The sequence below is a fragment of the Hemibagrus wyckioides genome, linkage group LG11 (genome assembly GCF_019097595.1).
Source record: "Hemibagrus wyckioides isolate EC202008001 linkage group LG11, SWU_Hwy_1.0, whole genome shotgun sequence".
Lineage (NCBI taxonomy): Eukaryota > Metazoa > Chordata > Actinopteri > Siluriformes > Bagridae > Hemibagrus > Hemibagrus wyckioides.
The window spans coordinates 32458864-32473351 of NC_080720.1; the positions used below are offsets into that span (position 1 = coordinate 32458864).

Here is a 14488-nt window from a genome sequence, read left to right on the forward strand (position 1 = left end):
CAGGTGGCTTTTAAGGGTTTGTGAAGAAACGAAGTGGAACAGTAGCAACAAAAGCTAACAAACAGAATGTTTAGGGGTTCATTTGTGGGATTTTGAAACGAAAATGAAATCATTTCCTAAGATCTCCGAATTTCACATCTACACCCAGTGCATTATCCAGCTAGCTAATTAACTAGCAATTATCTCTATAGTACACAAATATACAGCATAGTATAGTAGAGTAAAATGTACTCATTAGCAATTTATTAATTATTAATAATATATTAATTATTAGAAAATTAATCAATTTTTATTTTCAATTTTTATTTTACTTTCGTAAATACAAATACTTTTGTAAAAAAAAAATTAAAACAAAAATTCACTTTTAATTAATTTTAAATGTAAAAAAACAATAATAATTGAAAAATTACTTTCAAATATTTTAAAACATTTTTTTTAAATTAACAAATACATTTTTAAAAAAATCCTTTAAACAAAAATTAAATACAATTTTTAATAATTAAAAAATCATTTGCAATTTTTTATTTATTATTTTTCAAATTCAAATTCAAATTTTATTTGTCACATACGAAATCATACATAGTATGACATGTAGTGAAATGCTTTTTACGACTGTCTTACATGAAAGAGGAAAGAGTAAAAAAGAAAATGTGTAACAGAAAAATGTGTAAAAGAAAATGTGTAAAAATATAAAAGTGAAAAAATATAAAAAGTATAAAAACAAAAACAAAAAAATATATATGTATATATATATATATATATATATATATATATATATATATATATATATATAGTACAATATAATATATGTATAGTATATGTGAAAAATAAAACAATATAAATAATATATGTATATTTTTTAATCATTGTAATTTTTTTTATTCATAACTATAATATTCTGTTCAGGATTTTGTGAGGATTTTATTTCACACAAGAGATGATTTTCTTCATATATTTTACACAGAGGCATCACATAGTGAGACATAACCAGCGTTTTTTTAATCAAGTGAATTAAAAATGCTTGCAGGAGAACATTAACACAACCCTCGTAAAATGATTATATGAAAACCATGTACTATATAAAGCAGGGTTTCTTGATATTTTACAGCCAGAAGGCTCTTAATCAGCTTAGATTCATTAAAAAAATATTTATTATTAATTATTTATTATTACTATTATTGTTATTATTATTATTATTATTATTATTATTATTATTATTATTACTATTATTTAAATGTATTGAAGACAGAAATTCTGAGCTTTCTAACCATAGCCCCTCCAGAAATAAAATAAAATAAAATAAAATTTATAAGATTATGAGAACATATTTATAATTTATAAGAACAAATAAAATTCCTGAACACATTTATGCTAGTTAATTTAGCTTGTAGGTTTAATGACGTAAATATCACATATTCTCCTAATACCTTCCATTTCGAAGTCAGCGTGTCAGTCCATGTGCTTAAACTATTAATAGTGTCGGGGATAATCCCTGCATCCTGAGAATGCTTTGGTCAGCAGTAAGGTAGAGATGCGCAGCAGGTCACATGGAGGAGATCTGGTCAGGAGGAGCTGCTGCTTTATTTTGGTTTTGTTTTAAAGTCAGAAATCTGTTTCTGGTCAGTTCCTGCAGTGTTCTGAGGTACACTATATTGCCAAAGTTTTGGGACACCCCTCCAAATCATTGAATTCAGGTGTTGTTTTTCAGGGGTTGGGCTCAGCTCCTTAGTTCCAGTGAAAGGAACTCTTAATGCTTCAGCTTCATACCAAGACATTTTGGACAATTTTCGTTCCCTTCCTGTTCTAACATGACTGTACACCAGTGACCAAAGCAAGGTCCATAAAGACATGGCCTCATGACTGGCCTGACCTCAACCTGATAGAACAACTTTGGGATGAATTAGAGTGGAGACTGTGAGCCAGGCCTTCTCGTCCAATATCAGTGCCTGACCTCACAAATGTGCTTCTAGAGGAATGGCCAAAAATTCCCATAAACACACTCCTAAACCTTGTGGAAAGCCTTCCCAGAAGAGTTGAAGCTGTTCTAGCTGCAAAGGGCGGGACAACTCCATATTACATTCATGTGCATGTAAAGACAGTTTTGACCTAGCTCCCAGTCTACCAACTATGTTCTGTCAGGTTGAGGTCAGAACTCCAGTCAAGTTCCTCCACACCAAACTCACTCATCCATGTCTTTATGGACCTTGCTTTGTGCACTGGTGTACAGTCATGTTGGAACCGGAAGGGGTCATCCCCAAACTGTTCCCACAAAGTTGGGAGCATGAAATTGTCCAAAATGTCTTGGTATGAAGCTGAAGCATTAAGAGTTCCTTTCACTGGAACTAAGGGGCCGAGTCCAACCCCTGAAAAACAACACCTGAACTCAATGATTTGGGGGGGTGTCCCAAAACTATAGTGTATCTGTTGTGATATCGGTCAACAGCTTCCTAACTAACTCGTCTCTACTCGCCTGAAAGCTTCTTTTAACACATCCTCCGGTTCATAATTTAACTCCACCTCCGTTTGAAACAGAGCTGCTCAGCAGAGCTTTGCCATTTTGCCTTTAAATATAGTCTTGCATTCTTTAGGGAGTCTGGTACAATTTGTCAAATAAACGCTGCCAAGTACTTCACAGGAACATACAGTTTTACAAAACCAACCACAGACGCTTCCATGGGGCCAGATTAGATACATGTGATAAATTTTTTTCATGATAAAACTCTCTTTAAATAGAATTTTAAACATAAAAAAATCCAGACAGATTAGCATCACTATGTTTAATAATGGAGATTCAGAATCTGAAGCTTGTCACCAGAAAAGTGGACAAAATACATCAGAGGCTCTGTGGCACGTGGGTGAAGCTTCTGAAGCTGAGTTTATTCACGACATGCATGGAAATCGGATGAAGGCTCATTAATATCATTAGCCTTGCTGATGTTTAAACCGATTTTGAAGCCAGAAAAGTGTACAAATTCTATCAAAATTGGGTTATGAGCCATGGGGGTGGAGCCACAGCACTCAAAACGCTTAGCAGTGACACTTAACATGATCACTGCAGCTATTCCTTCTAGAAATCCTGTCAGAAATGCTAGCTAGTGTTAGCACTAGATATCTTAACAAAAAAGTGTGTGCCTGAAAGGAATCTTCTCAGAAATCCTGTCAGATTAGCTAATGCAGGCTAGCTAGCTAGGTATCCAGTAAAGCAGTGAAGATTACTATTTTATAAATATCACTGTAAGATCCTTTCAGAAATTCTGTCAGAATAGCTAATAAAGGCTAATTAACTAGCCAATAAAGTAGTGAAGTGTATATGATTTGCAGAAATAACTCATCACCACAGACACAGCTGGACACGAGAACTTTATTCATTTAGTTGACTTTAGATCATCTCCTTCACTAATTTTTTATTAGTACCGGCCAACACCCCATTAAACAGTCAAACGTTAGCGGTGTGTGTGTGTATGTGTGTGTGTGTAGTTATTTATACAAAGAGAACCCTAAACAACATAGTAATCCTTATTGAAAGATTTCAGGACATTGATAACATATATCTAGAAAAATATAAAGTCCAAGCTTTGAAAAGACGAGAACTTACTCACTCACGAGGGAACGTCTAGAGTACGAGGCTGAGAGAGAGAGTGAGATAGAAAGAGAGAGAGAGAGAGAGAGAATGTGTGTGTGTGTGTGTGTGTGTGTATGTGTGTGTGTGTACTGACAGTAAAACCTGGCACAGGATGTTTTACAGAGACAGGCCTCGAGCCTAGCAGGTGGGCAACAGCCAGCTAATGGAAACATCTGTCAGGGGAACACAGGACACAGATGGAAGGAGAGAGAGAGAGAGAGAGAGAGAGAGTGAGAGAAAAGGAAAAGGGAATGAGAGAGAACAAGAGAGACACTGAGACAGAAAAGGGAGGAGAGAGAGGTAGATGAAAAGAAGAGCAAAATGAATGACATGAGAGATGAGGATGAGAGAGAGGCAGAGAGAGAAAGAGCACAAGAGAGAGAGAGAGAGAGAAGGGAAGAGAGAGAGGTAGATGAAAAGAAGAGCAAAATGAATGACATGAGAGATGAGGATGAGAGAGAGGCAGAGAGAGAGAGAGCACAAGAGAAAGAGAAGGGAAGAGAGAGAGGTAGATAAAAAGAAGAGCAAAATGAATGACATGAGAGATGAGGATGAGAGAGAGGCAGAGAGAGAGAGAGCACAAGAGAAAGAGAAGGGAAGAGAGAGAGGTAGATGAAAAGAAGAGCAAAATGAATGACATGAGAGATGAGGATGAGAGAGAGAGAGAGCGAGAGAGAGAGAGAGAGAGAGAGAGAGAGAGAGAGAGCATGAACAGTATGTTACCATTATGGATGAATAGTGGAGAGGTGTTTAATAAACAAGCTGTCAGGAGAAGCTCACTATGGAGACAAACATCAGCTCTAAACACACACACACACACACACACACACAAAGAAAAAGCAACAGGAAACAACACAGAATGATTCACGTTATACATTGTTGATGTTAACCTAATACTAACACACACACACACACACACACACACACACAGTAGAACAGTCAATCCTCTAGGCTAAGTGCTTATTGCTCTACTAGTCAGACTAAGCGCCTGTCCCAAATGGCACACTTCACTCTCGCGGTCCTCAGTCACGAATCACATGAACTCCACAGCACTCACTAACACAAAACGCTTAGTGATGACACTTGACACGATCGAGCAGCTATTCCTTCTAGAAATCCTGTCAGAAATGCTAGCTTGTGTTAGCACTAAAGATATTTTTTATCAAAAAAGAATGTGACAGCAAGGAATCTTTTCAGAAATCCTGTCTGATTAGCTAATGCAGGCTAACTAGCTAGCTAGAAAAGTAGCAAATATTTTGAATATCGCTTAAGATCCTCTCAGAAATCCTGTCAGATTAGCTAATGTAGGCTAACTCGCTAGCCAGTAAAGTGGCAGAGATTTTAAATATAGCCTAAGATCCTCTCAGAAATTAGCTAATGTAGGCTAACTCTCTAGCCAGTAAAGTGGTGAAGATTTTAAATATTGCTTAAGATCCTCTCTAAAATCCTGTCAAATTAGCGAATGTATGCTAACTAGCTAGCCAGTAATGTCGATTTTGAATATCGCTTAAAATCCAGTCAGAAATCCTGTCACATTAGCTAATTTAGGATAACTCTCTAGCCAGTAAAGTAGTGAAGATTTTGAATATCGGTTAAGATCCTCTCAGAAATCCTGTCAGATTAGCTAATGTAGGCTAACTACCTTTCTAGAAATGTAGTAAAGAGTTACTATTTTTAAATATCACTGAAAATCAAGCCAGCTAGCTAGCGTAAACCGTAAAGGCTTATAGTATTTAATTTTGTTGTTGTTGTTGTCATTTTTCTCTGATTTTAGCGAGTGAACTAAGCTAGTTTTTGGAGTACATTATGAATATTTAGGAAAATCATTTGAAAATCCTTTCAGAAATCCTGTCAGATTTTCACATTAGCTCAAGGATAATTAAAAAAAAATTTGCACTGATGCTACGTCTCAAATATTTAAAACTTATTTTCCTCAAAATGTGGGCTTGAAGAAGGACCGTAGTGTATATATGTGTGTGTGTGTGTGTGTGTGTAAAAGTAACAAGAAATGATTTCTAAAATATATAAACTCTTCCACCGTATAGTGAATGCAGTGTGGTTTAGGACACAACCACAGTAGGCAGATGTTATGGTATGTTGTGGTGTTTATACACACTTTATAGATTATAGGATAGGTGATTTAGGACACAGCAACATATATAAGATATAAGCTGGGACATTCGGGAAGGTGTGGATGGAGTTTAAGTGCCCTATATAGTGTATAGTGTGCATTAGAACAGTAATAATGTTGTGTTTCATGCCCTAGGTAGTGAACATGAATATTTAACAATGATGCTAATCCTGCATTAATTCCATTACCTGTATTAGTGTGCTACATAGTGCTCATGATTTGCAGTGTAGGGGATAGTGAGTAGTCTGGACGCAGCAGTAGGACAGTCAGAAGCCATACTGGAGCCTCATCGTGTCGAGTGCAGTTGTGTGTGTGTGTGTGTGTGTGTGTTTGTAAATTCAAAATGACTCAATTCATGAATGACGAAATATCCAAGAGAAGACATTAGGTGTATGTTACTAGTGGCTGTTTAGGATACGCAGTACCTGTGTGAATCGCGCACACACACACACACACACACACACACACACATACACACACACACACACTGTGTTCACTGTAATTACAGTAAATTATGATAATTACAGGTTTTTGACTCGGCAGAGCTATAATTATCCGCTGGATTGTTACTGACAGTTCGGACATTTCAGGTTTAAAGCAAGGATTTAACATGATTTTTATTTCTGTCCTGTCGATCAAATGTTCTATTAAAAGACAGTTTATCTCACTGCTAGCATTCTCCGTGACTGATGGATCCATTTTTTTCTCCATAAAACGGTAATCTTTTAATTACCATGAAGTAATGTGTCTCCACACATACGCCAGCAAGCAACAAGTAACCCATGTAGCAACACATTTTGTAGGCGTGGCCTGTGGACTTCAATATCTAAAATCTTGTGTACAGCCTCCAAAATTATTGGCACCCCTCGGCGAAGATGGGTTAAAAGTAGCCATTAATATGTCTTTGTGGTTAATTATCCTAATTAGCTGGATTTCAGCAGATTACGTGAGTGTTTAATGGTTCTGCATTTCTAAAAACGGTTCTACTTTTTCTGAAGTTTAGACATCACTCCAGCAGATTGATTGGATGTTAAAATGTTCTTAGCTTCCAAAAGGTTTCTATTTGGAATACTCAATGACAGGTCAAGAACACTTTGCTATGACATTCTACAGATATCTTCCAAGGGTTCTCCAGTAGGACAACCAAAGAACGTATGGATCATGGTGTATACATTAGAGTATTTAAAAAAAAAAGAAAGGTCAGAGGGTATTTGAGACACTCGATCAAATAAAAAAAAGGATTGTTTGAGGGTTCATTGGAAAAATAAACAAATTCTTGGTTTAGAAAAATGGTTCTACTTGGAACCCCATTCTGATGCCTAAACACTTTGTTGAAGGGATTTACATAGAACCATTCAGGGTTCCTACAGTGGGACAAATCAAGGAATGAATGGTTTATAGATTAGTGTTCTAAAAAATTACCCTGAGACCCTGGGTTCTTCAATGGTTCTAAGAGTTTATTTGATTATTCAGGGTTCTTAACTTGAAAAACAAAATGTCTGACCTCAGTAACAAAGACACTCTAGGAAAATGGTTCTTTAAGGTTCTCTAAGGTTTCACTGGATAAGTACTGACCATAGCTTACAAAAGGGTTCTACTAGGAATCTGTTCTGATAGGAGAACACTTTGTTGTAGTGTGTATCAGGAACCATTAAGGGTTCCTCTGTGAAGGAATGTGTGGAGGGCACAGATTCAGGTTGGGATGCAGACAAAAGGGTTCTTCAAAGGTTCTTATTTTTAAGATTTTGAGGTCCTTTTCGGTTGGAGAAAGGGGGACAACAGAAGAATCATTTAGGTGCTAGATCTTTTATCTCTGTTAGTAAAATAAAGTTTTGAGGGTTTTTTTTGTCACTTGCTGGTATAAATGGAGGGTGAATGAGATAGAAATTTACAGAAGGTTCTCTTATTTCTATTCTCTCCGCTCTAAATCCCTGCATGTCCGCAATATAAAGATGTTACAGATACAGAGACCAGAATAACTGTATGATGTAGTGAGTGTGTGTTTGGATAAAACCAGTTTTTTCTTTGACAATGACTTGTCACTCCTCGTCAGAATATTAATCAGGAGGGCAGTGCAGCGTGTGAGGCAGTGTGAGCTCGCAGCAGCTCCTCAGACGGCTGAGCTGGACAGCTTGACCCAGCCCACCTCTTGGTACGCTCCAGTGATGTGCCAGTAGAGCAGCGCCATCAGTTTGGTCCAGGCCATCTGCACCTCGTCGGTGAAACAGTTGCCCAAGTCTTCGGAAAGAACCTCGAGGATCACGCTGCTTAGAATCTGAGGTGAAAAAGGGGAGGAGAATATGTTAAGGAGAAGAACAGATTTGATTTTCTAAACATCTTCTAACAGGACCTGAATGTTCATGAATAAAGGATCATGATTACCTTAAAGTACATGGGTTCCACTTTGTGCTTGACGGCATGGGCTTTCCCCACCAGCTCCAGCACAGACGAGACCTTCTCCGGATCGTGGAGGTTCTCCACCACTGTGTTGATGGCATTCATGACACGGCACGCGTGCTTCCTCAGCTGGGCGCTCCTCTCCATCTCCTCCGGGTCGTCCATGTCTCGAAACTGACTGAAGTACTGCTTTGCTGATGGGAAGTTCACGAAGAACCTGGGGGAGAAAGAAGGTCCAGGACTTTCATCAGTGGGATGTGCAGGAATTTGGCTTCTCTGAGCAAGAAAAGCGTGCACTGAGCTAAATATCAATCTTCGGACAGGGTTTAGATATTGAGAAGAAACTAATGAGCAGTAACTTGAAAATGGTTCTTTAAAGGTTTTAATGGTTTATTGGAAACTAGACTCCAAAAATGTTTCTGCTTGGGACCTTTTCTGATAGAAAAACACTTTAAGGGTTCCTCAGAGGGACAGCAGGAGAACGTGTGGAGTGTATAGTGTGTATATTAACATACCAGAGAAATTCCAGTGGATACTAAAGGGTTCTTCAAAAGATTTTAATGGTTAAATGGACAATCATTCAATACCTTCCAAAAATGTTGCTATGTAGACCTTCAAAAACACAATGTTGTTGGGTTCTACATCGAAACTTTTTTCAAAACAAATAATGAATAAGGAAGGTCATGAACTCCAATTGAATAATTAAAGAATCTTAGCTTCCAAAAATGTTTCTGCATAGGAACACGCTCACACTTGTGTTCTATGCAGAACCATCAAGCGGATATAAAGAGAGTTCTTTATAGGTTCTTTAAGGGGTATGGTTTAAAGACTCCTTATGACAACAGACATCTTCATGAAGAACTAGACTAGACACAAGGTTCAAAGGATGATTAAGGGTTCCAAAAAAGGTTCTACTTGGAAGCCTTCCTGACAGGAAACACTGTAAGGGTTCTCCCAGAGAGACTGCCAAAGAATGTAGAGATAGATTAGACCTTCCTTCTTTAATATAGGAGTGTCTGGAAGTACCAAAGAAGTCCTGCAGATAGAAAAAAAGTTCTGGAGTTCTTTAAAGGTTTGTTGGACAGTGAATGGTTCTCAGCTCACAAAAAAATTTTGCTTTCCCCTCAGGGAAACACTGTTGTAGGGTTCTATCGATGATATCTGGACTGTATGGAATGTATCACTTTCCTCTGCACGCTGGAATGTCGAGAAGTACCAGAGAGACACTCCAACAAATATAAACTCATGGATATGGACAGAAGAAGACTGAAAGGAGGACTGCTCAGATGATGGAGGGATAAAGATGGGTTGAGGAAGAGTGTCGGATAGAGGAAGGGAAGGAGGGTGGAATGTGCTGGATGATTGCACTGCAGAGCTGAAGTGGTTTTGATGCTCTGATGAGAGGGATGTCATTAAGTCACAGCAGGGAAAATGAGCGGCAGGTGCAAAGAGATGGAGAGAAAACGGGAGAGAGCGAGAGACAGACAGACAGAGAGAGAGAGAGAGAGAGAGAGAGAGATCTCTGCCAATATTTCTCTCAGTGTCTCTGCCTGCCAGAACGCCTCAGTGTTGATTATGAGCATCCCATAATAAGCACGTCGAGCAGGAACTGGTCTAATAAAGCACAAATTGTGTAACCCTGTTTCTGCTTGAGATTCAGCACAGTGTGTTCTGCTCCCTTCAGAAAGAAGCCACCGGATTTCATCCGACGTCGAGACGCTAATTAACACACGTTTATCGCATGGAAACACAAAGCAGGAAGCGTGCGCCTATTAAGACCACCTCGTTTTAACAACTCCGGCTTCTCGGAGATTGACTTCCCGTGTTGCTAACATAAGCGAATCTGGAATTGTGTGCCTTAAAGTGCTACGCTTAAAAGACTCTTTGACAAAAGAAATCCCGGAGGAATGTGTATGTTTATACTGATTGCGCCAATAGCAAAGCCTTTCTGAGTAAATGGAGCTCACACCAACCCCGAACTGACCTCCTCTTCCTGAACTGGTGTTTATGTAGGAAGTTATTTTAAGTGCCATTTCAACATGCCTTAACTTTAGGAACCACGATGAAACTGAGGTGGCCTACAGCCAGGGATTTAGAGACCTCACTGTCGAGGAGAAGGTTCGAGGAGAGCTTTAGGAGATATTCCATTCATCTTGTTGACAGATTTATAAAAGTTTTGATGAAACCCATGAGCCGGTTCTGGTTGAAGCGGCTGTATGACTTTTTATTTACTTGTTATTAATGAAGCTAATAGAGACGTAAGCGAGAAACTTTGGAGAAAAAATATCTCCAGTCCATAAACTCTGATTTCTGTATTCTGATTGGTCAGTCATAACTGATTGTAATTAAAAACATTACAGTTTCTATAGTAGCAGCAACCGAAGACGTCTCCAGTGTCAGCGTTTACAGCATTAGAACTGGGATGTGAAAAATGCTAGCAGACTTTCCACATCTCCCATGAGAGCAATGCTACATTTCTCGACTTGAATATTGTTAGCGTGACTCTGATCCTCATTAGCCTGCGGGCGAGAACGTACTCGTGAAATGAAAAAATGATGACTTCTTCCCTAAGATCTTATTAGTCGAGCTTATTATTATTATATTATCCTTTACACTGCAGGCGATGAATTTAAATGACTTCATGTGGCACGGCCAAACCAGGACTTTTAATTAGTTTGGAAAAAAGAGAATCTATCTATCTATCTATCTATCTATCTATCTATCTATCTATCTATCTATCTATCTATCTATCTATCTATCTATCTATCTATCTATCTATCTATCTATCTATCTATCTATCTATCATCCATGCAGGAACTTTGGGCTTATGTTTGATGATCAGCTCTAAACTACACACTGAAAGTGATAAATACAGAACCTTGAGCATATATATACTTAAAAAGCAGCATTTTTTATAGTATATATGCTGATGGTTCTGTCTTTATCACCTTCATATTACATACATGTGATGTAGTGATACGGTTTCCTTAGTTACTCGTCCCTCAGTGCGACAATGAACAGAAGTAATAATGTACGTATTCACACTTCATAAAAATAGAATAGAATCTAATAGAGTAGTCTGTAATGAGAAATAGAACGTAACAGAATGTGGACAATTTATATAGAACTATACAGTCTGCAGAAATTCACACACACACACACACACATATATATATATATATATATATAGTGTGTACACTCAGAGTATTATATGATGTTTCCTCCCACTCTGCTCCTTCTCTGCTCACTGTTCTCTGCAGGTTCCCTCACAACCTCGAGATACTATAAAAATAAACAACAACGTAGCTACAACATCACCTGCTAGAACGTAGCGAGATATTAAAACCATGACATGGTTCATCCTCCAATCAGACGCCGGCTCTGACAGCAGATCTGGGGTGTAAGTGATAGGTTTAATTTGTTATGGTTTCTATGGTAACAGCTCAGAAAAAAACAATCAGGGAAGGAGTCTCCAGTGATTCAAATCTCAGAGATTTGTAAGCGTTGTTGTTGATGACATTTTGTTGGGTTTTTTTCTATAGTTTTTTTCTGAGGTCTATAGCTGCTACGACGTTCTCAAAAACAGGAAGTGAATTATAGGAAGTTATAATTTGTTAATGTAATTTTGGATACAGTATGGCTGAAGAAACTGTCTTTGTTCATTTTTCTGTGAATATAATTACTCAAACACTCTGCTAGCTAGCTAGCTACGCAGCTCACAAATGATTAAAAACATTAAACAGGGGAACCTCGGCATGTGAAAGCCCTCATTTACAGATTTTCGCCTTAAGTATTGAAATTTTGCAAGAAATTTGCATCGGCATCCAAAGCATTTTCGGCATACAAACTGAACCGAATGCGCGTACGTCCGGGAGCTGTTCAAAACTAGCGCCAGTGGAAAGCCAAGCGAAGTGAGTTTCTGAATTTTATGAATTATTTTTCAGTCAGTGAACGCTGTTTGGAAAGAGTCAACCCACGATACCAACGTTGCCTTCAGCATGTGTTCAAAAGCTAGCTGATTTTCCGGGTGTTTTTTTGTGGACAGATCGGTGGTGTGGGCGGTCTGTTCTATTTTTAGCCCAAGCTTGGTGGCATGACTTCCTGTGAGGAGCCTTGACATGGAATGCTTGGCTTGGGTCAGTTCTTTGTAAGCAGCCATACAGTTTACATACGCTTCATATTGGTCATATTTTGGGAGGCTGGAACGGATTATCTGCATTTACATTATTTCTGATGAGAAAATCCGTCTCCCAATACAAATCTGCCTACAGAACGGATTAAATTCCTATGCCGAGGTTCCGTGAAGTTCATGTTCTATATCAAAAGCTCATGATAAAGGTGTCGTGTTCCTGATGACCTTCATTAACTCTGCTGTAGTAACTGTTTCAATGGGGCTTTAGCTTGAGGTGGAAGTTCACACAAAAAACGCTGACACACGGTAAAACAAAAGTTTAACAAAATTTACATATTGTCGCTTTAACACAGTTTACATTTTGTAGCCCTAATGCAAGTTATGTCCTGTAGGTTTACCACAAATTACGTACTGTTGCTTTAACTCAAACTACATACTGTGACTTTAACATATGTTACATACTGTCGCTTTAATGTACTGCTTTAGTTATGTACTGTATCTGATATAAGCGAAACCTGGAGCATGGCTCGTCCAATCAGATTAGTGGACTGGAACTAAGTGTTAACTATCAAGACTGTAATCACACACAGGTTGGATCTCAGCTCTGAGGCTAGTCGCTTGATTATGGACCTGGACGCGACACTCCAGGAAAAAAAGTGTGTGTGTGTGGAAATGTTTACAACTGTGTGTCAAGAACACAGTAAGATTGTACCATCCGCCATGTTACCATAACAACAACAACTGTTCAGTGTGGTGTTCACTCATTATTTATCTTCGTTAAGTGTTTAATATTAATATGCTTTTTTTCTCCAGAAAAGAGCAACAAGACACGCTTGCCAGAATTTCATCATTTCCAAAAAAAACAAAAAAAAAGTGTGAAATGGGATCACAAGGCAAAAAAAACAAAATCACTCAGCTGCTAAAACCAGCAGTGAAATGAGCAGCTCTGGGCTGAATAGATTAAAGCATGCTTATCATTATTATTATTATTATTATTATTATTATTAAGAATGCAGCATCTGGAAATCTGCCTGCTTCTATTCCTCGAGGTGTCCAGGAAAAATCTGGAATGATGCCAACAGGCTGAAGCTGCAGATCTGAGAGATTTGAACACCTCAATACTTAAGGGAGAAAATCTCAGGACTGACAGCTTCTGACAGAGAGAGAGCGAGATCACACACACACACACACACACACACACACACATTACAGGACAATTAGAACAACACAACACAACCAAAACACATCAGATGGCGATTATAACTGATCCTCAGATACACACACACACACACACACACACACATTACAGGACAATTAGAACAACACAACCAACACACATCATATGGCCATTATAACTGATCCTCAGATACACACACACACACACACACACACACATTACAGGACAATTAGAACAACACAACCAAAACACATCAGATGGCCGTTATATACTATCCTCAGATACACACACACACACATTACAGGACAATTAGAACAACACAACCAACACACATCATATGGCCATTATAACTGATCCTCAGATACACACACACACACACACACATTACAGGACAATTAGAACAACACAACACAACCAAAACACATCAGATGGCGATTATAACTGATCCTCAGATACACACACACACACACACACACACACACATTACAGGACAATTAGAACAACACAACCAACACACATCATATGGCCATTATAACTGATCCTCAGATACACACACACACACACACACACACATTACAGGACAATTAGAACAACACAACCAACACACATCATATGGCCATTATAACTGATCCTCAGATACACACACACACACACACACACATTACAGGACAATTAGAAGAACACAACCAAAACACATCATATGGCCATTATAACTGATCCTCAGATACACACACACACACACACACACACACATTACAGGACAATTAGAACAACACAACCAAAACACATCAGATGGCCGTTATATACTATCCTCAGATACACACACACACACACACACACACACATGTTACAGGACAATTAGAACAACACAACCAAAACACATCAGATGGCCATTATAACTGATCCTCAGATACACACACACACATTACAGGACAATTAGAACAACACAACCAAAACACATCAGATGGCCGTTATATACTATCCTCAGATACACACACACACACACACACATGTTACAGGACAATTAGA

The 14488-nt window shown here is 38.3% G+C and overlaps 1 protein-coding gene across 1 annotated transcript in view; it reads right to left on the reverse strand.

The window, feature by feature from the left end:
* Positions 1-3347: 3347 nt before the first annotated feature.
* The window catches only part of cygb2 (cytoglobin 2), an 18635-nt gene continuing 7494 nt past the window's right edge, over positions 3348-14488 (reverse strand). The window contains exons 2-3 of the mRNA XM_058401890.1: positions 8136-8367; positions 3348-8028 (exon numbers count right to left, since the gene is read on the reverse strand). Of these exons, the coding sequence (XP_058257873.1) occupies positions 7864-8028; positions 8136-8367 (397 nt within the window). The 3' untranslated portion in view covers positions 3348-7863. The remainder of the gene's footprint in view (positions 8029-8135; positions 8368-14488) is intronic.